Source organism: Cygnus atratus, chromosome 5 (assembly GCF_013377495.2).
Source record: "Cygnus atratus isolate AKBS03 ecotype Queensland, Australia chromosome 5, CAtr_DNAZoo_HiC_assembly, whole genome shotgun sequence".
In the NCBI taxonomy this organism is placed as follows: Eukaryota; Metazoa; Chordata; class Aves; order Anseriformes; family Anatidae; genus Cygnus; species Cygnus atratus.
In genome coordinates, this window is record NC_066366.1 from 62,664,899 (window position 1) to 62,689,634 (window position 24,736).

Genomic DNA, 24,736 nt, shown 5'->3' on the forward strand with positions numbered 1-24,736 from the left:
GGGCGGTGCGGAGAGGCTCGGGGCGGCCCCCGGGGCGGCTCCTGCCCGGGTGCTGCCCGCCCGGGGCTGGGGGGGGGGGGGGCCACGGCTGGGAAACGGGGGGAGTTTCCGGGGGGAAACGTGTGGGGGGGGGGGAGGGGGAAGGGGTGAGCCTGCTGGGGGGGTGGGAAGGGGTCGGGGGGTGAGCTGCCGGGGGGGGGCTGGGGGTGTGGGAAGGGGGTCGGGGGATGAGCTCCTGGGGGGGCTGCGAGGGGGGTGGGGGGGTGGGAAGGGGTCAGGGATGAGCTCCTGAGGGGCTGAGGGGGTGGGAAGGGGTCAGGGATGAGCTCCTGGGGGGGCTGAGGGAGGTGGGGGGGTGGGAAGGGTCGGGGATGAGCTCCTGGGGGGGCTGAGGGGTGTGGGAAGGGGTCGGGGATGAGCTCCTGGGGGGCTGAGGGAGGTGGTGGGGGTGGGAAGGGTTCGGGGATGAGCTCCTGGGGGTGCTGGGGGGGTGGGAAGGGGTCAGGGATGAAGCTCCTGGGGGGGCTGAGGGAGGTGGGGGGGGTGGAAGGGGTCAGGGATGAGCTCCTGGGGGGCTGAGGGAGGTGGGGGGGGTGGGAAGATGTCGGGGATGAGCTCCTGGGGGTGCTGGGGGGTGGAAGGGGTCAGGGATGAGCTTCTGGGGGGCTGAGGGGGTGGGAAGGGGTCAGGGGAGAGTTCCTGGGGGGGCTGAGGGGGTGGGGGGTGGGAAGGGGTCGGGGGAGAGTTCCTTGGGGGGCTCTGAGGGGGTGGGGGGGTGGGAAGGGGTCAGGGGAGAGCTCCTGGGGGGGCTGAGGGGGTGGGGGGGTGAGCTTCTTGGGGCTGGTGGGGTGGGAAGGGGTCGGGGTTGGCTTCTGGGGGGCTGGAGGTGTGGGTAAGTTGGGGGGTGAGCTTCTTGGGGTTCTGGTGGCGTGGGAAGGGTTGGGGATGAGCTCCTGGGGGGGCTGAGGGGGTAGGGGGGGGAGCTTCTGGGTGGCTGAGGGGGTGAGAAGGGGTCGGGGATGAGCTTCTGGGGGTTCTGAGGGGGTGGGTTAGGGGTCAGTAATGAGCTACCGGGGGGGTGGGAAGGGGTCGGGGATGAGCTCCTGGGGGAGGTTAGGGATGTGGGTAGGGGTCAGGGATGAGCCCCTTGAGGGTCCCGGGGCAGGGGACAGGGGCTGAGCCCCCAGGGGATCACGGACTGGGCCCCTGGGTGATCAGGGCTGTGCCCCCGGTGCAGGGGTAGGTAACGGGGTCGGGACCAAGTCCTTGGAGGGGACTACGGGGTAGAGGGCTGGTGTCGGGCCCAGCTGCTGCACCGGTGTAAAGCAGGCCAGGAATGGTCAGAGTTCCCCACGAGGCCATTCACTGCAGGGCTCCGTCTGCCCCCCAGCGCTCCTACCTGCCCCCCCCAGCGCTCCTACAGCACCCCGTGTGCCTGCCACGGCGTGGGTACCACTGCTGAGCCCCCCGTGCAGGGTCCCAGCCCCTCCGTGCCCGCGGCAGAGCCGGCCGTGGCGGGAGCAAGCTTTGGGCGAAGCCCCCAGCGCCTCTTGCAGGAGGAGCAGCGGCCCCTCCGGCCGCAGCAGCGCCGCTGCCTAGCGCATACCGCAGCTCGCAGGATACATGTGATGATGAATAAGCACGAAACCACGGCTGTCTGCTTTCGGGCCCCTTTTTGCGAATCTAGACGAGTGTACGAGAAGCGCAGGGAAGTATCAAGATGACAGGAGGGGTGGGAAAGGCGCTCGGTGCCCGGCCCAGACATCTGCGCTGGCACGTGTTAGCGGTGGGCTGGGTTTCTCGGGCAGCGGGCAGGGTCCCATCCAGCCACCTCCGGCGGAGAGGGCGCCGAGAGTTTGTGCTCAGGGAGACATGAAGGTAAGCCTCGCCGCCGCTCGGCGCTTTCGCACGCGTGGGCGTTGAAGTGCTGCCCTCGCTAGGGCTGAACGCAAACAGGGCGAGTGCTTCCGCCCCGGGGACCTGGTGGGAAGAAATGCAGCCTGCGTGGGGACGGCCACCGCGGTGATGTCCTCCCGGTGGGCACGTCGAGAAGAAACACGCTGCCTTCTTCAGCGCCCTGGTTGTCAGCTCCTTTCGGACGAAGAGCGTCGCCGTGGGGCTCCGCGTGGAGCCTCGTGGCGCTGCGGAGCACGGCACCGGCTTTTTGGCGGCAGCCCCCCCGCCCGGAGCCCTCCGCGGTGCCGCAGCCCCGGGGAGCTCAGCCCATGCGTCGCTTTTCGTGGCCGTCCTGGTGGCCCTGCTCCTGTGTCCTCGCTCCTGGCAGAACCGTGCCGTTTTGTGCTGAAAGCCCACCCCGGTGAGCTGCAAGCCATCCGCAGGAGCTGCCTCGCAAGGTGAAGCCCGTGGGCTTCGTGCGGTGAGGGCGTGACGGGGTGCTGGCCACCCGTCAGCCCTGCGCCGCCCCGGGGACACCCTTGGAAGGGCACGTCACCGCGGGGCACACGCTGCTCGGGTGGAAAAAGAGGCCGAAGTGTCACCGCTGGGAGTTCCTCGCCAGGCTGGGCAAGGCCAGAAGGCCAAATTCAGCAGAAATTTGTCGCCCGGGGTGAGGAGGAGGAACCTCGACAAAAGTCAGCCCTTTTTTGGAGCGGGTGCCGTCCCCGGGTGCACCGGCACTGGAAGGCTGGCTGGGAACCCTGAAGGACGTGGGGACGCTTGTTCGTGTCCCAAAACCGCCCAAAGTGGCAGGGTGATGGGGGACTGAGATGGCTTTTGGGGACAACCTCCTGGTCCAGCCTTGCCCCCAGGGCACAGGAGGTGGCCACCCCGGGCAGAGGTGGCTGGGGGTGGCCGCGTTTCTTCCCGTCCTGGCTCCTTTCCTCGCTCCAAGCAGGCCTGGCGCTGAGCGTGGCCGAGCACGGGCACTGCCTTCCAGCCTGCTGCGGGGTCGGGGCGGGTGTCCGGTCGGCCGCACAACCGCAGACTCATCTCCCTCCTTTCCCTGCCCCAGGGGAGAAAGCGGCGTGGGCAGCCAGATGCTCCCGCTCCCCGTTTAGCTCTCCTCTTGGCGTGGTTTGTGTAAACTGCAGCTATTTGGGGGAAAATGATTTTGAGAAGGGCTCGTCACCGCCGATGACGAATCTCCCCTGTTCGTCACGGTTCCGACGTGACCCTCTTCTCGCCGCTCGCATTCCTGGTGGAGAGAGGGGGAAGGAAAGAAGGAAAAAAAAAAAGAAAAGGATCAAAACAACCCAAAGCGGAAGAAAAAGCAGCACGCCGCAAAACCCAGAAGACAAATGAGGAGCTGGAAAAACTTGAAGCATCTGGGAGGAATTTCAGGTTTTGTTTCCAAAAACTCTCGCTGACCCCGCGCGGCTTTTCCCCGCCGCCCGGGTGGTGCTGAGCGGGCGCCTGCCCCGCCGGGTCGCTGCCAGCCCCGGCTTTCCGCGAAGGAAGCCCGGCGGAGCCGTGTCCCCCCATCAGAGATTTCTCACCCTCTTCCAGCTCCGCGCTCGCTTTGGAAGTGTTTTTATCGGTATCCGAATAACCTAATTTAGAGCCCGTTAGACGGGGAGGGTTTTGGCAAGCGGCGAGGGATGCGGCTGGCCGGGAGCGGCCGTGTTGGCAGCGCTCGCTGGATGCTCGCATCCTGAGCAAACAAGGCTGGGAGGGTCCTACGGGGAAGAGCCAGCCTCCTGCCTGCCAGGAGCACAAAATTGGGGCGGTGATGCCCCGAAATTTCCCTCTTGGGCTCTCCGTGCTGCGAGGATGCACCGAGGGTCTCGGCCGTGCCCGGACACCCCGCTTCCAACCGGCTGGTAAAGGCGCCTCGAGCAGCCCAGCTCCGGAAATTCCCGTGTCACCTTCTTCCGGAAGAGCGGAGATGTCCCCAGGAGGGGTTTTTGGGGACCCCAGGGGTCCCCAGAAGTGGCCTTGGGGGCGCGGGGAACGCAGCCCTGCTCTGAGCCAGCGGTGACCCACGCGGAGAAGTGCCGCTGATTGCTTCCAGCTGTGTTATCGCAGCGCCCTTGGAAAGCAGCCCCAGCAGGGTGACGGGGGGCTGCGGGGGATCGGGGTCAGGATGCGGCCCTGCCCCGCTCCGGGTGGGCAGTGCGGGGCCAGGAGGAGCTGGGGGGGGAGCGGCACGGACCCCATTGCACAAGACCAGAAAGGCTGCGGCAAGGGCAGGGCGAGGGGCGCCTGGTGTGGGGTGGTGGGGACAGAGCAGGGAGGGCTGGGGGGAAATTGGGGTTGGGGATAGGGGTCAGGGACAGGGGACAGCAATAGGGGTTGGGGACAGGGGACAGCAATAGGGGTCGGGGACAGGGGACAGCAATAGGGGTTGGGGATAGGGGTTGGGGACAGGGGTTGGGGACAGGGGACAGTAAAAGGGATCAGGGATAGGGGTTGGGGACAGCAATAGGGGTTGGGGATAGGGTCGTGGACAGGAGACAGTAATAGGGGTCAGGAATAGGGTTTGAGGACAGCAGTAGGGGTTGGGAATGGGGTTGGGGACAGGGGACAGCAATAGGGGTCAGGGATAGCAGTGGGGTCGGGGATAGGAGACAGCAATACGGGTTGGGGATAGGGGATGGGGACAGGGAGAGGGTTGGGGATAGGGGTTGGGGACAGCAGTAGGGTTGGATATGGCAATAGGGGTCAGGATTGGGGTCGGGGATAGGGCTGAGCCTGGGGGGGGGGGGGGCAGAGTGCGTGTGCACGTGCGTGTGCGTGTGCGTGTGAGCGCGTTCCCGCGCGTGTCTGCCCGCGTTGTCCAGAGCCGGGCGCGAGGCTGCGCCGGGGGCGGGCGGGCACCGGGTGGCAGCAGCGAGCCCCGAGCGGCCCCGGCACCGCCCGACCGGCCGCGGGTCTCCGCCCTCCTTTTTCTTTCTTTCTTTTTCTTTTTCTTTTCTTTTTCTTTTTCTTTTTCTTTTTCTTTTTCTTTTTCTTTTTCTTTTTCTTTTTCTTTTTCTTTTTCTTTTTTTCTTTTTTCTTTTTTCTTTTTTCTTTTTTCTTTTTTCTTTTTTCTTTTCTCTTTCTGTTTCTCTTTCTTTTTTTCTTTTCCTTTTCCTTTTCCTTTTTCCTTTTTTCCTTTTCCCCCTTTTTTCTTTGTTTTCTTTTTTTTCCTTTTTCTTTTTTCTTTTTCTGTTTTTCTGTTTTTTTTTATTATTATTTTTTTTTCCTTCCCCCTTTTCCTTTTTCCTTTTTCCTTTTTTCCTTTTTCCTTTTTCCTTTTTCCTTTTTCCTTTTTTCCTTTTTCCTTTTTCCTTTTTCCTTTTCCTTTTCTTTTTCCCTTTTTCCTTTTTTCCCTTTTTCCCTTTTTTCCCTTTTCCCTTTTTCTTTTTTTCCCTTTTTCCTTTTTCCTTTTTTTCCTTTTCCCTTTTTCCTTTCCCTTTTTTCCTTTCCCTTTTTTTCTTTCCCTTTTTCCTTTTCATTTTTTCTTTTCCTTTTTCCTTTTTCTTTTTTTCCTTTTTTCTTTTTCCTTTTTCCTTTTTCCTTTCACTTCCCTTTTTCTTCGTCTTTTCTTCATCTTCATCTTTTCTTTGTCCTTCTATTCATCATCTCCTTTCCGTTTCCGTTTCCGTTTCCCTTTCCCTTTCCCTTTCCCTTTCCCTTTCCCTTTTCCATATTTTACTCCTTCTCTTTATTTCATTTAATTTAATCTCATTTCATTTTTCTACACAGGCTGTCTCTGCCACGCACGTGCCCCAGGCTCAGGCACAGGATGGTGACTCTCTCCCTTCAGCAGAGCAGGACATTGTCACCTTGCTCCTCTCACGTCCGTTCTGGGGACAGCTTTGTGTCCCCAAAGCCAAGACTTTCTTCACCACGTCTCACCTGTCCGTGCAAAGCAAGGGCTGAGCTGCCCTGGCCGTGCCTGGAGCCTGCCTTCGCTGCCCTCCCTGCCTGGAGCCCTGCCAGCGCTTCAGGCTGCCGTAAAATTACCCCTTTTTCTTTCTTTTTTCCCTAAAATTTGGGCTGCTTCCCACCAGACCCAGAGCGCCGAGCTCAGTCCGGCGGCCAGGAAAGGGTTTTTATTTGCTTGGAGCCCGCCCCGGCTGCTGCAGGGGGGTGAGGATGCATCTCCCCAGGAGGTACATCCACCACTGATCTATTCTGCAGCTGCAGCTCCTCCGGCACGCTGCGGTTTGGGTTACAAGAGCAAAAAACCCTCCGCTCTTGCCTAAGCCTCGTGTTTCCTCTTTTTGTGCGGGGGCCCAGCCTTGGCCAGGGGCGCACCCCAGCTGCCGCGGGGAAGGGACCCCAGTCTCTGGGGATGGGGGTACCCAAAAGCTCCCCGAAATCCCAAGCACAGCACGGCCCGTGCCACCGCAGGGGACGTGTCCTGGTGGGCTGGGAATGGGTTGGGAGGAGCGGGCGGCTCCCCAAATGTGCTGCCCATGTGTTTCCTCATTTCGCGTTGAATTTTCGGATAGCCCGAGCGCTCTGTCCCCAGCCAGCCCCCAAATCCCTTTGGGCGTGAAACTCTCCCCGGGTCCGCAGCGGTCTTCAATTTAAGAACAAATCCTAAAAGCTGTGCCGACTGCTGCGTGCCGGGGGACACCGGGGGGACATCGAGGGACATCGGGGGACGGTCCCCCTGCTCCCAGCTCCTCAGGACGAAGGCTGGCGGCAGAGCCCGAGCCAGGAAAATGTGGCTAAAAGCGTCTTTGCTCGCAGAGGCTGTCAGGGGGAAGACAAAGGCAGGAAGCTGCTCCGCTGCACGAAAGGAGGCTAATTGCGGGCATTAGTCACCCAGAGCATCTGGGGGTCAGCGCCGGAGTGCCGAGGAGGTGACAAAATGGGTTGGAGAGGGGGTTTGGGGGAGCCCTTAGCTCTGTTTGGGCATGGAGCAGGGGTGGCTCCATCTGTGACGGTGCTGCCTGGCAAGCCCCTGGGTCCCAGCTGCAAGGCTGCCGGCAAAAGGAAGGTCCTAGGGACACGTAACTCGTATGGCAGAATGAATTCTGCAGGGGACTCTCGATTCAGGGTGTAAGCACCCCGCAGCAGTGCCCCAAAGCTGCATCAGCACGGCCTGGAGCCTGTCTGGGGCCAAATCCTGCAGGATGGGGAAAAGAATAACGAGTGTTTCTCTTTGCGAGGAAAATGCAGGAGCCCTGGAAACGCAGGGCACGGCCACGCCAACCACAACGACTTTTATCCTTTTCCTTACCCCACTCCATCCCCAGAAGCCGCACATGCTCCCACCCCAGCGAATATCGACCTCGAACCCGTCCGGGCTGCCCTGCCTGGCAGCTTGAGCCCTTCTGCCAGGGGTTTGGCCGGAGACGGGACCAAATGAGGATGTGGGGGATCCCTGGGGGCTGTGGCAGAGCCATCGCTCAGCACCAGGCGCGGGGGGCTCAGCACGCTCATCCGGCAGCTGCTGGAGCGAAGGCAGCCTTGCACCGGCGCTGGGAGAGAGGAAGGAAGGAAGGAAGGAAGGAGAGCCCCAGAGATTAAAATAAAAGCAAACCTTTCTTTACCTTTACGCCTTAAAATACTTTGCAAAACCCGGAGCGATGGCTGGGCTGGGGCCGTGGGTGCCTCAGGAAGTTTTTCAGCGTCTGCGCCCCTCGGTCCGCAGGGTGCTGGGCGTGCTGGGCGCCTGCCAGAGCAGCGCCTGGGTTGCTTCTCCTCTCCACTCCTTCCTGCACTCCTGCTCCGGCTGAGTAGCCCAGGGTAGAGAAATCCTCCTTATTTTTTCCCGTAAAAACCTTATTTTCCCATAGCACGGCCCCGCTGGGGCTCCGACGCCCCGTCTGCCCGGGACAGCCGCCCTCCCTGCGAGCACGGTCGGTGCCCTGAGCGGAAATATCTCCGCGTGGGCTTCACCCTGCCTGTGGAAATGAGCCAGGGGTTGGACGCCTCTGGTGCCTCATCCCGTGCTCGTGCCAGGAGTGTGGGGTGCAGGGGGTGGTTTGGGACTGCCGGGCACCCCGCGGCCCCCACCGCCCCCCCAGCCCCAGCACGCGAGCAGGTTGCGATCTACCTGCGGGTCCGCGCTGCTGGGGACGGGCGTCCCGTGGGGCAGGCGGAGAAGGAGGTGAGTCACGAGGCCAGGCTGACTCCGAGAAGCGAGCCCGAAGTCAAGGAGAGCCGTTCCCAAAAATGGGAATGCCGAGAGCCGGCTCCTTCGCTGGTGCAGACCTGCCCCGGCCGGGTGCTCCCCTCCTGCCCCGCGCTGCGTTGGCAGAGATCAAGGAGGGGAAGGCTGGTGCTGCTGCAGGTGGGGAGCAGCCCTCTGCCCCCACAGGGGTCTCCAGGGGAGGGATGTGCGGGTGCCTGAAGCTCTCCTGGATTTTCCCCCGCTCCTGTTCGCTCTGATCAAAGCAAAACCTCTCCCCGCGAGCCCGGCCTCGTCCCGAGCAGGTGTCAGGGCGCAGAGAGGGGACGTGCAGCATCAAAGGCTCTGCAGGGACCAGGGATGTCCCCCGCTGCTGCCTCTGTGCTCACCCAGCCCGTGTGGATTCTCTGGTGTCCCGTAAGGGTTGTGCTCGAGCTCAAGGCTGTGCTCACCTGTGCAGACCAGAGGGGAGCTCGCGGCGTCTCCTTCTGGCCGGTCCTACAGCCCGGGGCTCAGCAGAGACGCTGCTGTTAGACGTGGCTGAAGTTACCCAGCAGATCCTCCTTGTTAAGGGGGGGGATAAACAAGCAGGCAGCACGTCCCTGTCTGTTTCTCAGGAGGTCAAAAGCCTCGCGCACGCTGATTCAGGGAGCTCAGGCCTCCTTCTGAGTCAGCCCCTGCCCTACGAAGCACTTTGCTAGCAGCACCAGAAGGATGTTTATGGCAGTCATCTGTTGTCCCCCATCCAACAAATCGTCCCTACCCGGGCCTGGATTCCTGCTGCCAGGAGGAGGGATGCTCGGAGGGCACCGCCGCGGTGAGCTGCTAGCCTGGCGGGGTCCTGCCGGCCGAAACATCCAAATTCGGGCTCCCTGCCCCAACCCTCGCCCCCAGCCTGAGCACCCCCTGGCTCCGTGCCGCAGCCCCCAGCCCCGTCCTGCGTGGGCAGCACCTCTGGGGCTGCCGGGAGTGGGTTTTTTTCCCCAGCCGCCCCAGGAGAGGCGCGTTTCCTGCTCACCTCCGCGCGGCCGCGGTCCTCGGAGGGCTGCGGGCCCCGAGGAAGAGGCTGCCGGGGTTTCCTGACCCCACAGCCCCGCTCGCCCCAGCCCAGACCACAGTGCCAGGCCTTCCCCGGCCCTTCCCGTCCTCTTCCTCGCCCCCAGCCCGGCCAAGGGGCAGCCCCACAGCAGGGCAGGGGGTGCCGGCCCCATGCAGCCCCAACTGTTTAGGGAGAGGGACTTTGGGTGTATGTGGTTGCCGGTGCGACCCAGCCCCTTCCTGCAGAGCATCCTCCACCTCCTCCAGCTTCACCACATCTGTTTCTGTACAAAACACCACCAGGAACAGGCCCGTTTGTTTCTTTTGTTTATGCCCAGTCTGAGGGAAGAGCTAAACCCCAGCCAGAGGCTCTGCTCGGCCACGTGGAAGAGATTACAGGGATCAGTCCCTGTGAGCACCTCCCTCCCCAGCACATGGTGTGGGTGAGGGCAGCCCATCCCCATCCTTGTCCCCATCCCATCCCATCCCATCCCATCCCATCCCATCCCATCCCATCCCATCCCATCCCATCCCATCCCATCCCCATTTCCATCCCATCCCATCCCATCTCCATCTCCATCCCCATCCCCATCCCATCCCATCCCATCCCATCCCATCCCATCCCATCCCATCCCATCCCAAACCATCTCCATCCCCATCCCATCCCATCCCACCCCATCCCCATTCCCATTCCCATCCCCACCCCCATCCCCATCCCCACTAAGGCCAGTCCCAACACCACAGCCCCCCCAGCACTGGGGCTCCACTCCTGGGACCAGGCAGGCCTCCAGCTTTTCCCAGCAGCTGCATTTTTATCTGCTGGGATCTCACACCGAGAGGTGCTGGGTTTGCCACGGGGGTGACAAAAAGCCTTTTTTTAGCATCCCGAAGCCCATGCGAGAAGCCTGGCAGCTGCCCCTGCCCCAGCAGGGGGGCCCTGAGGGGCTCGGGACCCTTTTCTCCCAGACATGGCTGGGGAGAGCCGCAGGCAGTGACATTTTCCCTGGGAGAGGCTCATTGCAGGGGGAATTCGGGCTCTCGGAAAGCCAGATTCCCGGGGGAGCTGAGCCCAGATGTCCTGCTTGTCCTCCCACCCATTTCAAGGCTCTGCTGCAGGGTTAGAAACCCCAAACTAATTTACTCCTTAAAAACACACTCGCAGCGAACCCTCTCAGGACACCAGCAGCACCAGCAGCCATCCCCTCCAAACCCTTCTCTTCGCTGCTGCTGCGGTATGGGACGGAAAAGCCCAAATTTTCCGCCCCAGCGGTGAGTGCCATGGCTTTGTTTTCGGCAGCGAGACCCCACAAGCTTCCCCGCACCTCCTCTGCACCCCCAGGGCCACCTTTCCCCACGGGAGGGATGTCCTGGTCCCCAGCTTGCCCCTGGGGCCAGCACCCCGGAGCGTGAGGGTGCTGGGGGGTGGATCCCAGCTGTGCCGGGGACGGGGGTGCCAGGGGGCCAGGGCCGGGGGGCTGCAGGCTCCAGGCAGCGCCCGATTTCCCTGGACGGCCCACGGGGTGTCAGAGCTTCAGAGAAAAGCCATGCGTTTGGCACGGGGAGCTCCTCGAAGGCGGCGGATCGCATCCAGCTGGCCTGAACCCCGCTCGAAGCCCTAATGTTTTTTCAGGGCCAGGCGAAGCGTTCCCGTCCAAGGGCCGGAGACGACCAGCAGGAGGGATGGCAGACGCGTCCCTGCCGTCACGGCCAGGCTCCCAGCCCTGTCCCCTCCGACGGGGTGGGAGCTGCCTGGCACACCAGCTCGCCCCCCCTGCCCCCTGGGGACAGGGGACCCCAGGTCCCTGCCACCGCCACGGGGACGCGGCGGAGATTCCCAGCGGGAACGCCAAGGGATGTGCGCCTGATTTATTTCAGCCGCCAGCTCGGGGGGGGGGGGCTGACACTTCCCTCCCCGTTATCTGGCATTCCTCGGCCCCGTGCCTGGCGTTTTGGGGACGGAGGCAGCACCGCAAGTGGCCGGGGCCGGGGCTGGGGGGTGATGGAGCCGAGGAGCCGGTGGCTGCTGCCAGGAGCCCCCAGCGAGCCCGGCCACCCACGGGCGAAGCTTTCACCCCCGCAGGGCAAAAAGCTCCGGGAAAGGAGAAGCGAGGCACGCTGACACGGTGCCAGCCGAGCTGCCCGGGGGTGGGGGGGCTGCGGGCTCCCAGCTTCCCTGCCCGGCCCCCCCCCCCCCCCTCCGCTCCCCGGGGACGCGGAGTCGGGTTTCTGCCCGGCGGGGGGCAGCGGGGAGCCTCCCCCCCAGCCCCGGGCCGGCCCCAGCCCGGCCCCAAACCCCGCTTCCCGGCCCCAAACTGGCCTCGCTCCCGGCTCTCCGGGGGCGGCGGGCAGCCCGCAGCCAACCCCCCCCCCCCCCCCCCCCCCGCCCGGCCCCGGGATGCCCGGCCCGCCGGGGGCTGGGGATGCGGGAGGATGGGGGGGGGGGGGGGGACGGGACAGAGGAGGGGAAGCACGGCCCCGGGGCGGATTTTGGGATAAGCCCGCACTGGGCGGCCCCGGGGCCGGGGGACCCAATAGCAGAGCTGTCGGGGCTCGGATCCGCCCCGTCCCGCCCCGGTTCCCCTCGGCCGCTCGGGGCCGTCCCGTCGGGGCCGCTCCGGTGCGCTCCGGCGGCGGGATGCGGGCGGCGGCGGTGCCGGTGCTGGCGGCCGTGCTGCTGGCCGGGGCTGCCGGGGGTCTGCCCCGCACGGGGCTCCTGCCCCACGGGCCGGCCCGCGGAGACCTCCGGCTGAGGCCCGGCGACGATGAGAGCTCCCCCGCCGTGGCCCTGCCCCGAGCCCTGCGCCTCTACGGCCGCGCCGCCCGCCGCCTCTACGTGAGTGCCCCCCCGGCAGCTCCCCCGCCGCCTTCCCAGCCCGCCCTGCTGCCCGCTAGCCGTCCTTCCGTCCCTCCGTCCTGCCGTCCTTCTGTCCTTCCATCCCTCCTTCCGTCCCTCCATCCCTCCGTCCTTCCATCCTTCCATCCCTCCCTCCTTCCATCCCGCTTCCTTCCACCCTGCTGCCTTCCACCCCTCCCTTCCCGCCCTCCTCCCATCCCGCCCTTCCCGCTCCTCTCCTCTTCCACCTTTCCCTTCCCTCCCTCCTTCCATCTCTCCCTTCCCTCCCTTCTTGCATCCCTCTCTTCCCTCCCTCCTTACATCTGTGGTTCTGCGATTCCGTGATCTCTTCCTTCCCTCCCTCTCCTTCCACCTCTCCTTTCCCTCCTTCCTCCCATCCCTCCCTTTCCTCCTTCCTTCCACCTCTCCCTTCCCTCCCTCCTTCCCTCCCTCCTTCCCTCCCTCCTTCCCTCCCTTCCCTCCCTCCTTCCCTCCCTCCTTCCCTCCCTTCCCTCCCTCCTTCCCTCCCTCCTTCCCTCCCTTCTCTCCCTCCTTCCCTCCCTCCTTCCCTCCCTTCCCTCCCTCCCTCCTTCCACCTCTCCCCTCCCTCTTCTCTTCCATCCCTCCCTTCCCCCCCCCCTCCACCTCCCCACCCCTCCACCCCCCCAAACTTTCTCCCCACATCCCACCCCACGTCCCCCCCTCTCCCCCTCCTCGCCCCGACCCCACGCGTGCCTTGTCGCCCTCCATCCCCACGCCTCCTCCTCCGCACCTTCCACCCGGCTCCCCAGGGCCGCCGAGGAACAAGAAGCCTTTTTCCTCCGCAGCTGTTCCCCCGCGAGCAGCTGGGGCAGCCCCCGAGCCGCAGCCCACGGAGGTGCCCGAGGTCTTTTGTTTCCCCCTGGCCGCAGGGGGCCACGCGGTCTCGGGGGGGCCCCCGACCCCGTGCCGCGCCGCCGGGGGACGGCGGGCGGGAGGGAAGGGACACGGGAAGGTGCCCCCGCAGCTCCCCGACACCTCGTGCCCCTCTCCCTGCAGGTGGGGACCAACGGGGTCATCTCCACCCAGGATTTCCCCGGGGAGCCCCAGTACGTGGACGACGATTTCCCCACGGACTTCCCCGTCGTCGCTCCCTTCCTGGCCGACCTCGACACCTCCGGCGGCAGGGGGGACATCCACTACCGCCACGACACCTCCCCGGCCGCGCTGAACCAGGCCGCGGGCTACATCCAGGCCGGGTTCCCCCGCACCGCCGGCTCCTTCGTGCCCGCCGGCGTCTTCGTTGCCACCTGGGAGGACGTGGGCGCCTACCAGGAGCTGGCGCCGGGCGCCGAGCCCTCCGCGCAGGTGAGGCACGAGTCCTCCCCGCTGGGACCCAAAAACGGGTGGCGGGTCCGGCGCCGGAGGAGGCACGGAGCTTCCCCTCTCGACTCGTGGCAGCCTCGCGGGGTCTGCTCGCTTTGCTGGCGGGCAGAGGAGGGTTGGAGGCTCTAGGTTCTGCCAAACCCAACGCTGCGCGGCGCCGGCGGTGCCGGGTGCGCGGAGCCCGGCTCGGCCGTCCGTCCCCAAACCTCTTGCTGGTGCCTTGGGGGCGAGCGTTCCCTCCTGCCCGGACACTCCCGGCAAGGATCCGGCCTCCAAATTTCCACCGTGGGCCGATTTTGGGGTCGGGCGGGTGTTCGGCCTTCCCCACCCCAGTGCCGATAAGGCTCCCGCGTTGGCGTTGCCTTCCCACGCTGGCGGCCGCGGCTCTCCCCAAAAAACGCCGGATCCGCAGCTGGGACAGGAGCCGGTGACCTGCCACGGAGGCAGGAGGTGACAGTGACACCCTGCCACCAGGAGCCATCCCTGATTGTCCCCAAGCTGAGGCCCCGTGGTGGCAGGCTGGGGATTGCTGCGGCCAGGCGGGGGAAGAAAGCGAGGTTTGGAAGGAAGCGGAGCGCATTTTTTCCTCCTATTTAAAACTTGGGAAAGCAGCTGAAGAAATGCCATCGGAGGCCTCGCAGCGACCTCGCGGCCATCAAAAATGCGGCCTCGCTTTCTCGCCCTAATTGTTTTTTTCCTCTCTGAGCGCTTGGACCGGGTTTTAAGCTGAAACAAGCCTTGCTCGGGAACGAGCAGCTCGATGCAAAGTCTCGTTCAAGAAGCACGGAAATTCAGCTCGTGCGCGCGCCTTGCAGGACTCCCCCTTGCAAAGCCCACCCCCTAAGCAAAAACTGCTGAAAACCCCAAAAGCCCAAATCCCCAAAGCCTCTTTTGTCTCCCTAAATGTGCCGTGTGTTGGAGCGCTTCCCCCCATGCTCAGAAGCAGGATTTGGCCCGAAGGCCGTCGCCTCCCATCTGGGGAAGTCGCGGCTCATCGCTCCCAGCCTGGGCTCAGCCGCAGGGGCTGGGGGCTCCCGATCACGCCCCGAGCAGCAAGTCCCCCCCCCCCGGGGACACGCTCCCCGTCCGTGCCGTGACACTTCCCAGCCCGCGGCCAGGATTTAGCTGCTGGGAGCACAAATCGCCCTCTCGGCTGGAATTCGCCCTTTGCGGCTCCTCGGGGCCGCCCCTGCTCTTTGCCTCGTGTCCCCACTGTCCCCACCCCCCCCCCCCCGATGTGTCACCAGCCAAAAAATCGTCCCGCGGTCACCGCCGGGCTGGCTGCGTGGGGGAGGAATCCGGCCCCGGGGGGGGGGGTCACCAACCCCCCCCTCCCCGGCAGCCTTTTGGCTGCCTCTCCGCGGGGTCTCTGAATGCCCCGAGTGTGCGCCGCCGACAACGGGGCTCTTTGTGCCTGCTCGGGGTGCGCGCGGTGCTGGGGGCTCTCCGGTGGCTAGTAAAAGGGTTGTGCTCGGGGCTGGGGCAGCCGAGCCAGCGGCTGTGGGGACGGCGGGAGCACACGTGCGTGTTTTTTCCTGAGGAAACCGAGATGAAATTGTTCTCCCGGGGAAGCTGGGGGGGGGGTGGGGGGGGGGGGGGGGCGCAGGTTTTCCTCCGGTGTTAATGGGAAGGTGGAGGGGGGCTGGTGGTGGTGGTGTCGGGCAGAGTTGGGGATGGGGACGAAGGGTGCAGCCAGCCCCAGGTGTGGGTTACCCGGCCGGTGAGGGTGCAGGACACGGTGCGGGGCTGTCACCCCGCTGCGTGGCGGTTCCAAGGGACCTTCCGTCCTCTGCTGGGGCTCCTGCGGAGGGTGGAAGGTGCTGAGCATCCTCCCAGCACACAGCACGCGGGTTTGGTTCAGCCAGGCAGCCCCTACTCCTGGGAGGTGTCTGTAGGGTGACGGGGGGCTTTTTTGGGGAGATGCTGCCCCACCTGCATGCATTTGGGGGCGCGGGGAGCCAGCTGTCATACCCCTGGCCCCTGCCTTTGGAGGGCGCAGGGGTCTCGGGATCCTCCGCTGAGGTTCTGCCCTGGTGACGTCCGTTTGTCCCGCTCTCCTCTCGGCAGCTCAACACCTTCCAGGCGGTCATAGCCTACGACGAGGAGGACACCTACGCCATCTTCCTCTACCCCGAGGGCGGCCTCCAGTTCCTGGGGACGCGGCCCAAGGAGTCCTACAACGTCCAGCTGGAGCTGCCGGCCAGGGTGGGCTTCAGCCGCGGGGACAGCGACGACGGGAGGAGAGAAGGGCTCTTCTACAGCGTGGCCAGCACCGAGCAGGCGCTGAGGCGCCTCGAGCGGTGCGTGGGGCCTCGGGGTGGGCAGGGGGAGCAGGGATGGCGGGGGGTGCCCCGGCTGCTGGGGCTGTGCAGGCTCAGGGGGTGCCTGCATGGAAACTGGAAGAGGCAGGGGAGCGAGCAGTGGGTGATGAAGTTCACTGGGGGGGGCTCAGCACCATGCATGTGGAAGCTTTTGGGGAGCAGATTTGGCTTTTGGACAGAGCTCCCTGCAGCCGGATTTATGGGTCCGTGGTTGGGGTCCTGGGTGTCTTTGGTGTGCCCGCGCGTGTTTGCAACGTGTGTGCACGTGTGTGCGCAGGGGGAGCAACGCGGGGGTGCCCGGCGTGTGGGTCTTCCACGTGGGCAGCTCAGGACCCCTGGAGCACGTGGAGCCGGGGGGTGGTGAGGGGGCCAGCCCCGGCACATCGCAGAGCCCCACAGCGCCCACGGAGCCGCCGGCACGACCCGGCTGGGCACCCACGTCACCGCGTCCCCGCCACCACGGCCAGCCGAGCATCGTCCCCGCGGGGCTGCCCGCGTCCCCGGGGCAGGAGCGGAGCCGCCGGCTGCAGCCCGACGGGGACACCCCGCAGAGCTACCCCGCAAACCCCGCGTCCTACAGCTCCGGGCACCACGGCGTGGGCGTGGAGGAGGAGGTGCATTTTAACGCCGACGGTGAGTGGCCGCGGCCCCGCCGTGGCGAAAATCGAGCGGGGGACGTCTCGTGGTGGGTCGGTTCCTAAAAAAGGGGTCTCTTTGCTGCGGGTTTGCCTTTTCCTGAGCGGCAACAGGTTGGCTTTGCTCCTTCGGCACGCTCCTGGAGCCCAAACCGGGTGCCCAGGGGCTGCTCGTGGCCGTGCAGCGAGCTGCGTGCGCCAGGCAGGGAGCCTTGGGGGTGGCTCCGTCCCCACGTCCCCAAGCTCCCCCCGCTTGTCCCCAGTGTTCACCTACAGCGCGGGCAGCAAGGAGACGTGCGCCCGGCACCACGGGCGCTGCTCCCCGCACGCCTTCTGCACCGACTACGCCACCGGCCTCTGCTGCCACTGCCAGGCCTCCTACTACGGCAACGGGCGGCAGTGCCTGCCCGAAGGTACGGGGCACAGCGGGGAGGGTGTGTGGTGCCCCGGGGTGGGCAGACGGTGCCAGGGCTGTGCTTTCTCCCTGCCCAGGGGCCGTGCATCGCCTGAACGGGAAGGTGAGCGGCAGCCTGGCGGTGGGGAGGATGCCCGTCCGCTTCCAGGACGTCGACCTGCACGCCTACATCGTGGGCAGCGACGGGCGAGCCTACACGGCCATCAGCGGGGTGCCCGCGCCAGCTGCTCGCGCTCTCCTGCCCCTCCTGCCCCTCGGAGGGCTCTTCGGGTGGCTCTTTGCTCTCGAGGAGCCCGGCTACGAGAACGGCTTCAGCATCACCGGTGAGCGGGGCTGTGGGTTGGAGATGCTCCCCTCGGGGTTGCTGGAGATGCAGGGTTGGAGGTGCCCTCAGGGTTGGGGTCGCCGTCACCTCCCCGCTGCGTGTCACGGGCTCTGCTGGGTTCAACGGTGGGGCTGGGGAGGGCTCCTGAGGTTGTGCTCCCTGAAACTATTCCAACCCAATCCTGCTCGTTCCCTCCTCCTGCCCAGGTGCTGAATTCACCCAGAACCTGGAGGTGACCTTCTACCCCGGGGAGGAGCAGGTCCACATCACCCAGACGGCCGAAGGCTTGGGGCCAGACAATTACTTGAGCCTGAAGACCCACATTCAGGGCCAGGTGCCTTTCATCCCGGAGAACTTCACCGTCCACGTCAGCCCCTACAAGGAGCTGTACCACTACTCCAGCTCAGGTAGGAGCTGTGGTTTGCTTATCCCGTTTTTTTTCGCCCATGGCTTTGGCGACCCCGATGCCGTCCACGTGTGCCGCGCTCAAGTCAGCCCCCAAACACCCCATCTCCTTCACGGTTTCCAACATCCGAGATGGAAATCGGCTTTCTACGGGTTCCCATTGCAGCCGTGACGTCCTCAGCCCACCGGGACTACGTCCTCACCTCGGGGGCCGCCAACCAGACCCTGTCGTACCGCCTGCGCCAGAACATCACCTTCTCGGGCTGCCCGCACGCCCGCGGCCGCCTGCCCCCTCTCCAGCGGCTGAGCGTGGCGCGCGCCTTCGCCCTCTACGACGGCCAGGAGCAGGCCCTGCGCTACGCCCTCGCCGGCCGCATCGGCTCTGCCCACGGTGAGCACGCTCCTCTGGCCGTGCCAGGTGGGAGCGGGGGTCTGGGTTCCTCCTCCCAGCAGTTTTTCACCCGCTAACGAGCCCCCCCCCCCCCCCCCGCCCCGCAGACGATGCTGAGACGCCCCCGGTGAACCCGTGCCACGACGGCACGCACACGTGCGAGGCGACGGCGCGCTGCCAGCCCGGCACGGGGCTGGGGTACACGTGCGAGTGCGCGGATGGCTACCGGGGAGACGGACGGGGCTGCCAAGGTGAGGGGGGGGGGGGGGGCTCGGTGCACCCCATTCCCTGTGGGGCACCCGCGGTGGGTAGAGAGCCATTTGGGGTGCTGGGACGTGCCGCAGCATCGCGACACCCGCTGTATGAGGAGCTCTTGGAGCTGCACGGAGGATGTTGGTGAATTATGGGGGGGCGGAACTGAGGTCCCAAGGGGTTCCTGGTGCTGGAGGAGGCTGGGGAAGCGCCCCAGGAGCAGGGTGGGGATGGAGGAAGTGGCAGCTGTGGGATGGGTGGTTTGGGGTGAGATGGGCGTTTTGGGGTGAGATGGGAGGTTTGGGGTGAGATGGGCGTTTTGGGGTGAGATGGGAGGTTTGGGGTGAGATGGGAGGTTTGGGGTGAGATGGGAGGTTTGGGGTGAGATGGGCGGTTTGGGGTGAGATGGGCGGTTTGGGGTGAGATGGGCGGTTTGGGGCGAGATGGCCGGAGCACGCAGCCCCTCCAAAACGGGGGCTGTGGCGGGTGCCCCACCACAGCCGGGGTTCCTGGCGTCTCCCCTTCCTGCAGATGTGGACGAGTGCGGGGAGGGCCTGAGCCAGTGCGGCCCCTTCTCCGTCTGCCTGAACGCGCCGGGCAGCTACCGCTGCGAGTGCCGCAGCGGGTACCGGCTGGCGGAGGACGGGCACGCCTGTGTGCGTAAGTGCCAGCCCTGAAATTCGGGGCGCCGCATCCCCCAACCCCTCTGCCCCCTTGGGTTCACCCCCACCACCCCATAACCCACATATCCCCGCAGCACTGGCGCTGTCGGCCGATCCCTGCGAGGACGGGAGCCACCCCTGTGCGCCAGGGGACCGGGCGCGCTGCCTGCCCCGCGCCGGGGGCCTCCCTGCCTGCGAGTGCCTGCCCGGCTACGCCGGAGACGGCCGCGACTGCACCGGTACGAGCGGGGTCCCCGGTGCCCGCCGGGTGGTGGGGAGGTGCTGGGTGCCCTGCCCCGGCTGAGCGCGCCATCCCTTGCACAGATGTGGATGAGTGTGCCGAAAACCCGTGTCACCCTGCCGCCGCCTGCTACAACACACCGGGCTCCTTCTCCTGCCGGTGCCAGCCCGGCTACGAGGGCGACGGCTTCCAGTGCACGCACGGTAAGGTGTGGTGCTCGCCTCCATGCCACCTCTACCCCGGGGCTGATTTTTCCCCATCCTCACTGCCCCGTGCCGTGGCTTCCCCAACAGCGCAAGGCAGCACGCAGCGGCTGACGCCGTGCGAGCACGAGCGGCTGTACCCCCGGGTGCTGGGGCACGCGGCGCAGTGCGACGAGCAGGGCGGGTACCGGCCCCTGCAGTGCCACGGCGGCACCGGGCACTGCTGGTGCGTGGACGCCGCGGGGCAGGAGATCGCCGGCACGAGGACGGCGCCGGGCAGCACGCCGCCGCGCTGCGGGAACCCAGGTCAGTGCCGACGGGAGCGGGGAGGGGAGGCTGGGTGGGTCCTGCGGGATTTTGTTGGCATTTCTATGGGATTGGTGGACGTGTAGGTGCTGGGCGAAGCACCTCCCGGCACTGCTGGTGGTGCTGAGGGGGCTGAGGGTGCTGAGCGGGGGCTGAGCCCTCCCTGCCCCTGCCTGTCCTGTGTGGCTGCAGGGGGGGGGACGGTGGGGCTGCAGTGAGAGGAGGGGACCCTTTCCCAGGGCATGGGTGCTGGGCACCGCAGGGGGCACCCAGACCTTTAGGGCACCCTGCCTGTGGGGTTACGGTGCTGGTGGCCATTGGGGTGCCTCCTGCATCAGCCTGGAGCAAAGGGGGCTATGGGGGGGGCATCCCCGAGCCCTCTGGCACAAGCAGAACCCCCGGAGCCTCACCCAGCACCCGCAGCCGGGGGTGCCCGGCTGCTCCAAACTGGCACCCCCTGATCCTGGGGCTGGGGGGGGGGGGGGGGGCTTCGCCGCCAGCAGGGTCCTCCCAGCAGCTGACGCCGTGCGAACACGAGCGGCTGTACCCACGGGCGGTGCCGCCGGGCCCCTCGCCCGTGGGCGACGGGCACGTGCCGCAGTGCGACGAGCGGGGCGGGTACCGGCCCCTGCAGTGCCACGGCGGCACCGGGCACTGCTGGTGCGTGGACGCCGCGGGGCAGGAGATCGCCGGCACGAGGACGCCGCCGGGCAGCACGCCGCCGCGCTGCGGGAGCCCAGGTCAGTGCCGACGACGGGAGCGGGGAGCACGTCCCCTCCCCAAATCATCCCAGCCCCGGGGTGCCCCTCCAGCATCCTTAGTTAGGGTGGAGGCGCACCCAGCAAGGACTGGGGGCTCTGGTAAATCCCCGAGCACCCCGTCCCTGCCCGTGGGACTTGTGGCAGGGCAGGGGGTGACCGTCGCCCTTCCCCATGCCAGAGCCCACGGAGCGGCCCCCGAGCATGTGCGAGCGCTGGCGGCAGAGCCTGCTGGAGCACTACGGCGGCAGCCCCCGCGGCGACCAGTACGTGCCGCAGTGCGACGCGGGGGGCCACTTCACCCCGCTGCAGTGCCACGGGGACAGCGGGTACTGCTGGTGCGTGGACGAGAGCGGCAGGGAGATCCAGGGCACGCGCTCGGAGCCCGGCAGCCCCCCGCCATGTAAGAGCTCTGGGACTCAGCACCCTGCGTGTAACCCGCCCCGTCCAGCACCGCTGGGGCGTGGAGCCGAGGGGAGGACGCTCTGCAAGCCATCCCCGTCCCTTTCCCCCCCCCTCCCCGTGCTGTGCCAGGTCTCCCCAGCGTCGCGCCGCCAAGCGTCCGGCCCTCGCCGCGGCCCGACGTGTCCCCGCCGGGCACGGGGACCTTCCTGCTCTACGCCCAGGGGCAGCAGATCGGCTACCTGCCGCTCAACGGCACGCGGCTGCAGAAGGAGGAGGCGAAGACCCTGCTCTCCCTGCATGTAAAGTATCGCGGGTGCTGGGGGTGCGGGAGGTCAGTGAGGAGGAGGAGGAGGAGGAGGAGGAGGAGGAGGAGGAGGAGGCAGAACGCTTCTTCCCTTCCCTCCAGTTGGCCCCCACTAGACAGGCAAGCCCCAAACTGGGTCGGTGGCAAAGCGAGGGTGCACCAGCACCCTCAGGGCTGCCCTGTCCGGAGTCGGCTGCGACCCTACTGCAAAATTTGCCTTTTTCCTTCCTCTGACTCCTCTTTGGAGCGTCTCCAGCCAGGCCAGACCGAGGGAGAGTCTCCAAAAGCTGAGCCACGACTCTCGCTGTGCCCTGGGGAAATGAAGCGCCGGTTGCCAAGCTTTCCCTTCCCCATCCCAGGGCCTCGGGCTGGCCTCGCTGCTGCAGGAAGCTCTCCTGGAGCCGAAGGGTTTCGGACCCATCTGGCCGTGGGTGTGCGCCCGCGGCAGCTGGCCTGAGAGCCCCGGCTGCAGGAGGCTTGCAGGAGGAGCCTGTGGGGTTTTCCCAGGGAAGAGGGCTCTGAGCATCTCTCCCCATTGCTGCACCTCGTGGAGGGTCCCGGGCAGCTCCCGGTGCTGGCTGCTGGGCGAGGCTGTCACTGAGCCCCGTGGCAGGATCTCACCGTGTCCCCTCCCACCCCACCAGGGCTCCATCGTGGTGGGGATCGACTACGACTGCCGGGAGAGGACGGTCTACTGGACCGACGTGGCCGGCCGCACCATAAGCCGGGCCAGCCTGGAGCCCGGCGCCGAGCCGGAGACCGTCATCAACTCAGGTGTGTCCCCTCCACCCGTGTCACCCGCCCAGAGCCACCTCTGTGCCTGTCGTGGCTCTGGGGCTGTCCCGCCTTGGGGTCCTGCGTCCCCCTGGTGCTGGTGGGGGGGCTCCCGGTGCTGAGCTGCGCCAGGAGCCACACGTCCCCTCCCGCAGGGCTCCTCAGCCCCGAGGGGCTGGCCGTGGACCACCTGCGCAGAGCCATGTTCTGGACCGACAGCGGCCTCGATAAGATCGAGCGAGCCCGGCTGGACGGCTCCGAGCGGCGGGTGCTCTTCGACACGGAGCTCGTCAACCCCCGGGCCATCGCGGTGGACCCCGTCCGAGGGTGAGACCCCATTTCTTAAGGGGTTTTTGTGGGGCTGCTTGCCTAAAGCGGGGTGCTCGAGGTGGGACCGGGGCTGGCCGGGGCGATTCACTGAGCCAGAGGCGCTCAGTGGTGCCGAGACCCCTCCTGGTCCTGGGAGCTGCTCTCCTCCACCGCACGCCCCTAGAAAGAGAGTCCTCCCTCGCCCTCCTTTTCTTTAGTAACTCTGGGTTTGGCTAAACCTGCTGTTTCAGCATCAGGATTATTTTTGAAGGCTTTGAACCACGCTGCTTGAAAACACAAGCTGTGCCCCTAGGGTGCTGTTGCAATACCAAATGTGCTGCTCCCGAGGCTCTCCCTCATCTAGAAGCTACGGCTCGGGTCGTAAACACGTTTGACATCATTCTGGTTTTACTTTTAGAGGTTTTTTTCAAATTGAATAAAGAGCTATTCCAGGCAGCACGAGGGGAAAACCAAGCCTCTTTCCTGATAAGACCCGGCCACGAAGAGACTGCCAACGCTCTCCCTCAGCCCTCTCGGGTGCGTGCCCTGTTTGCTCACTGTGTAATTATTTCCCAAGCAACCTTTACTGGACCGACTGGAATCGGGAAGCACCGAAAATCGAAACGGCCACCGTCAACGGGGCCAACAGGAGGGTGCTGGTGAACAAGGACATCGGGTTGCCCAACGGCCTGACGTTCGACCCCTTCTCCAAGCTGCTCTGTTGGGCAGACGCAGGTAACTCTCCGGGGACGGGTCACACACCAAGCACCGAGGGAGAAAACTGCCGTGTGGGGCTTTGGGGGTACCTGCAGTCCTCTTTATCCTCTTCTGCTGTCCTTGTCCCGAAGATTTTTGGCGTGACGGGGTTGGGGGACCCGCAGCACGAGTTGCTTCTGCGTCCTTAGGCTGAGAAGCTGCTGCAAAAAATTGTTGAACGCTGTTTTTGTTTGCTTTTGTGGCCTGGTATCCACCTTGCCTGTGAAAAGGCACGAAGAACCTGGAGTGCACGTTCCCCGACGGGGCAGGCAGGCGCATCATACAGAACAACCTCAACTACCCCTTCAGCATCATCAGTTACGCCGACCACTTCTACCACACCGACTGGAGACGGTAAGGGAAGGAACCTGCTCCCCGCCGCAGCCAGAGCTGAGCGAGCAGCTTACGGGGGGAAAAAATGCAAAACGCTGTCCCCAGCCCGCCCCCATGTCCTGGAACCTCACCAGAGCACTGCCCTGGGTCTTCTGCAGTGCCACGGTCAGCAGCAGGCGCTTGTAAATCTTTCTTAAGAGCACAGAACAAACAGCTGCTCAGAAACAACCCCAGCTCCCTGGGAGGGACAGAAATAGCGGTGTTTTTTTTTTTTCTAACTAGGACTTGGCACAGGGTTCTGGATGTAGATTAGGTCAAGGAAAAGATGCTGTCCTCGGTCGTTCCCTCTCCCCCACCACCCAAGGCACCAGGGTCACCAGGAACTCGCCTCTTCCCGCTCCAGCTGGAAGCTCTCAAAACTTCAGTCAAATCTTAGCAGATTACAACAAACACTCCAGCGCTTGCCACACTTGGACGAGGCTCTCGGGGAGACAATCTGCCTCTGCGGTCCCATGTCACCAAAAAGCAATGCAGTGAATGAGCTGCGTGCAGATCTTACGGGGCAAATTTGCCTTGCTCTGCAGGTGTTCAGACCGATCGTTTTAGCTGCCTCTCTCTTAAAATGCACGTAGGTGGGGTTAAAAACAGAGAACGCACAAGTAAAGCACTTCTCTATCAACAGGGATGGCGTTATAGCTGTCAATAAGGAAACTGGCTCCTTTACCGATGAGTATCTTCCAGAGCACCGATCGCATCTCTACGGAATAACCGCAGTTTATCCCTACTGCCCTGGAGGTAAAACCCAACAAAACCCAACCCTTTTCTTTTGCCTGGCAGCTGTTACACGGCAGACAGGCTAAAGAGAGGAATTTCTCTCTGCAGCAAGGAAATGATAACCGCAACTTCAAGAAACAACAATCTTTGCACCCCAAAGAACTTCAGACCCAGAAAACTGTCACTGCATACAACTGAAAGGGAAAACCCCTTAACCAAGGCCAACGAAGTAACCTACCTTCCTGCAAAAGATCATCGTATATTTTTGAATTTATACCTCAAGTCTTTACTACTGTATTTTTTAAAGTGAAAAAACATTGATTTATTACAAAAAAAAATGGTCCTGGGAATCCTAGGCCATTACTCTAACTCTTGCTCATGCAAGCAAATTTAAAAGGATAGCTTTCTTATTCAAATGTTTTATTTTATTGGGAGAACAGATTAATTTTATTAGTTTGACAATCTGACCAACAGGTCCTTTTAACCAAAAATAAGCACATCGGGGAAGCTTTGGATGCAGTATCTTGCTGGGTCTCAGTCATCCACAGCCCTGAAGACTGTATACGTTCAGAGAAGTGTGCAGAACAGTTTCGTGATACAGCAAAGGCATGGGAGGTTTTTTTTTTTTCTCCGGAAGACAATTCTGTATTTTCAACACTGCCTCAATGCATGTCTTTTAGTATTTATATTAGAAGAATATGCTAGAAGTGATCTGTTCATGCTTGTTGGTTCTCCTGAGTGCCTTCATAGACCTGCCCATGGAGACCAATACATGTTCAGAAATACATTTTAAGTTGTAATGCTTCACTTTTTCTAGGTTACTTCAATAATTGAATAAAATGGTTGTTTTAAGTTTCCCTTTGGATTTAAGTATGTCAGTTGTAAGGTGGGTTGTGGAGGAG

The 24,736-nt window shown here is 64.2% G+C and overlaps 1 protein-coding gene and 1 long non-coding RNA gene across 3 annotated transcripts; both read left to right on the plus strand.

Moving 5' to 3' along the window:
- The first annotated feature begins 3,147 nt into the window (after positions 1–3,147).
- On the plus strand, positions 3,148–7,447 carry LOC118250370 (uncharacterized). 2 transcript variants are annotated; one of them, XR_004779437.2, is made up of 2 exons: positions 3,148–3,300; positions 5,647–7,447. It is a non-coding gene; the product is annotated as an uncharacterized LOC118250370 (long non-coding RNA). The 2 variants fall into 2 exon arrangements; XR_004779438.2 differs by lacking the exon at positions 3,148–3,300 and adding an exon at positions 3,503–3,779.
- Positions 7,448–11,648: 4,201 nt separating this feature from the next.
- Positions 11,649–24,691, plus strand: NID2 (nidogen 2). The gene is made up of 22 exons (XM_035551155.2): positions 11,649–11,900; positions 12,939–13,247; positions 15,333–15,565; positions 15,864–16,219; positions 16,485–16,634; positions 16,714–16,959; positions 17,168–17,368; positions 17,533–17,757; positions 17,865–18,008; positions 18,541–18,669; positions 18,767–18,910; positions 18,996–19,115; positions 19,206–19,421; positions 19,925–20,161; positions 20,361–20,582; positions 20,714–20,883; positions 21,533–21,662; positions 21,818–21,989; positions 22,549–22,706; positions 22,958–23,081; positions 23,743–23,855; positions 23,943–24,691. The coding sequence occupies exons 1-22, from the start codon at positions 11,703–11,705 to the stop codon at positions 23,951–23,953; spliced, it is 4,008 nt and encodes a 1,335-aa protein (XP_035407048.1). The 5' UTR covers positions 11,649–11,702; the 3' UTR covers positions 23,954–24,691.
- The last annotated feature ends 45 nt before the right edge of the window (positions 24,692–24,736 follow it).

Coding starts and splice junctions, on each gene's coding strand:
- NID2 (XM_035551155.2), top strand. CDS start 11,703: ATGCGGGCGGCGGCGGTGCCGGTGCTGGCGGCCGTGCTGCTGGCCGGG. Junction 20,162..20,360: donor GCCGCGCTGCGGGAGCCCAG/GTCAGTGCCGAC, acceptor TCCCCATGCCAG/AGCCCACGGAGCGGCCCCCG. Junction 22,707..22,957: donor GCTCTGTTGGGCAGACGCAG/GTAACTCTCCGG, acceptor GCCTGTGAAAAG/GCACGAAGAACCTGGAGTGC.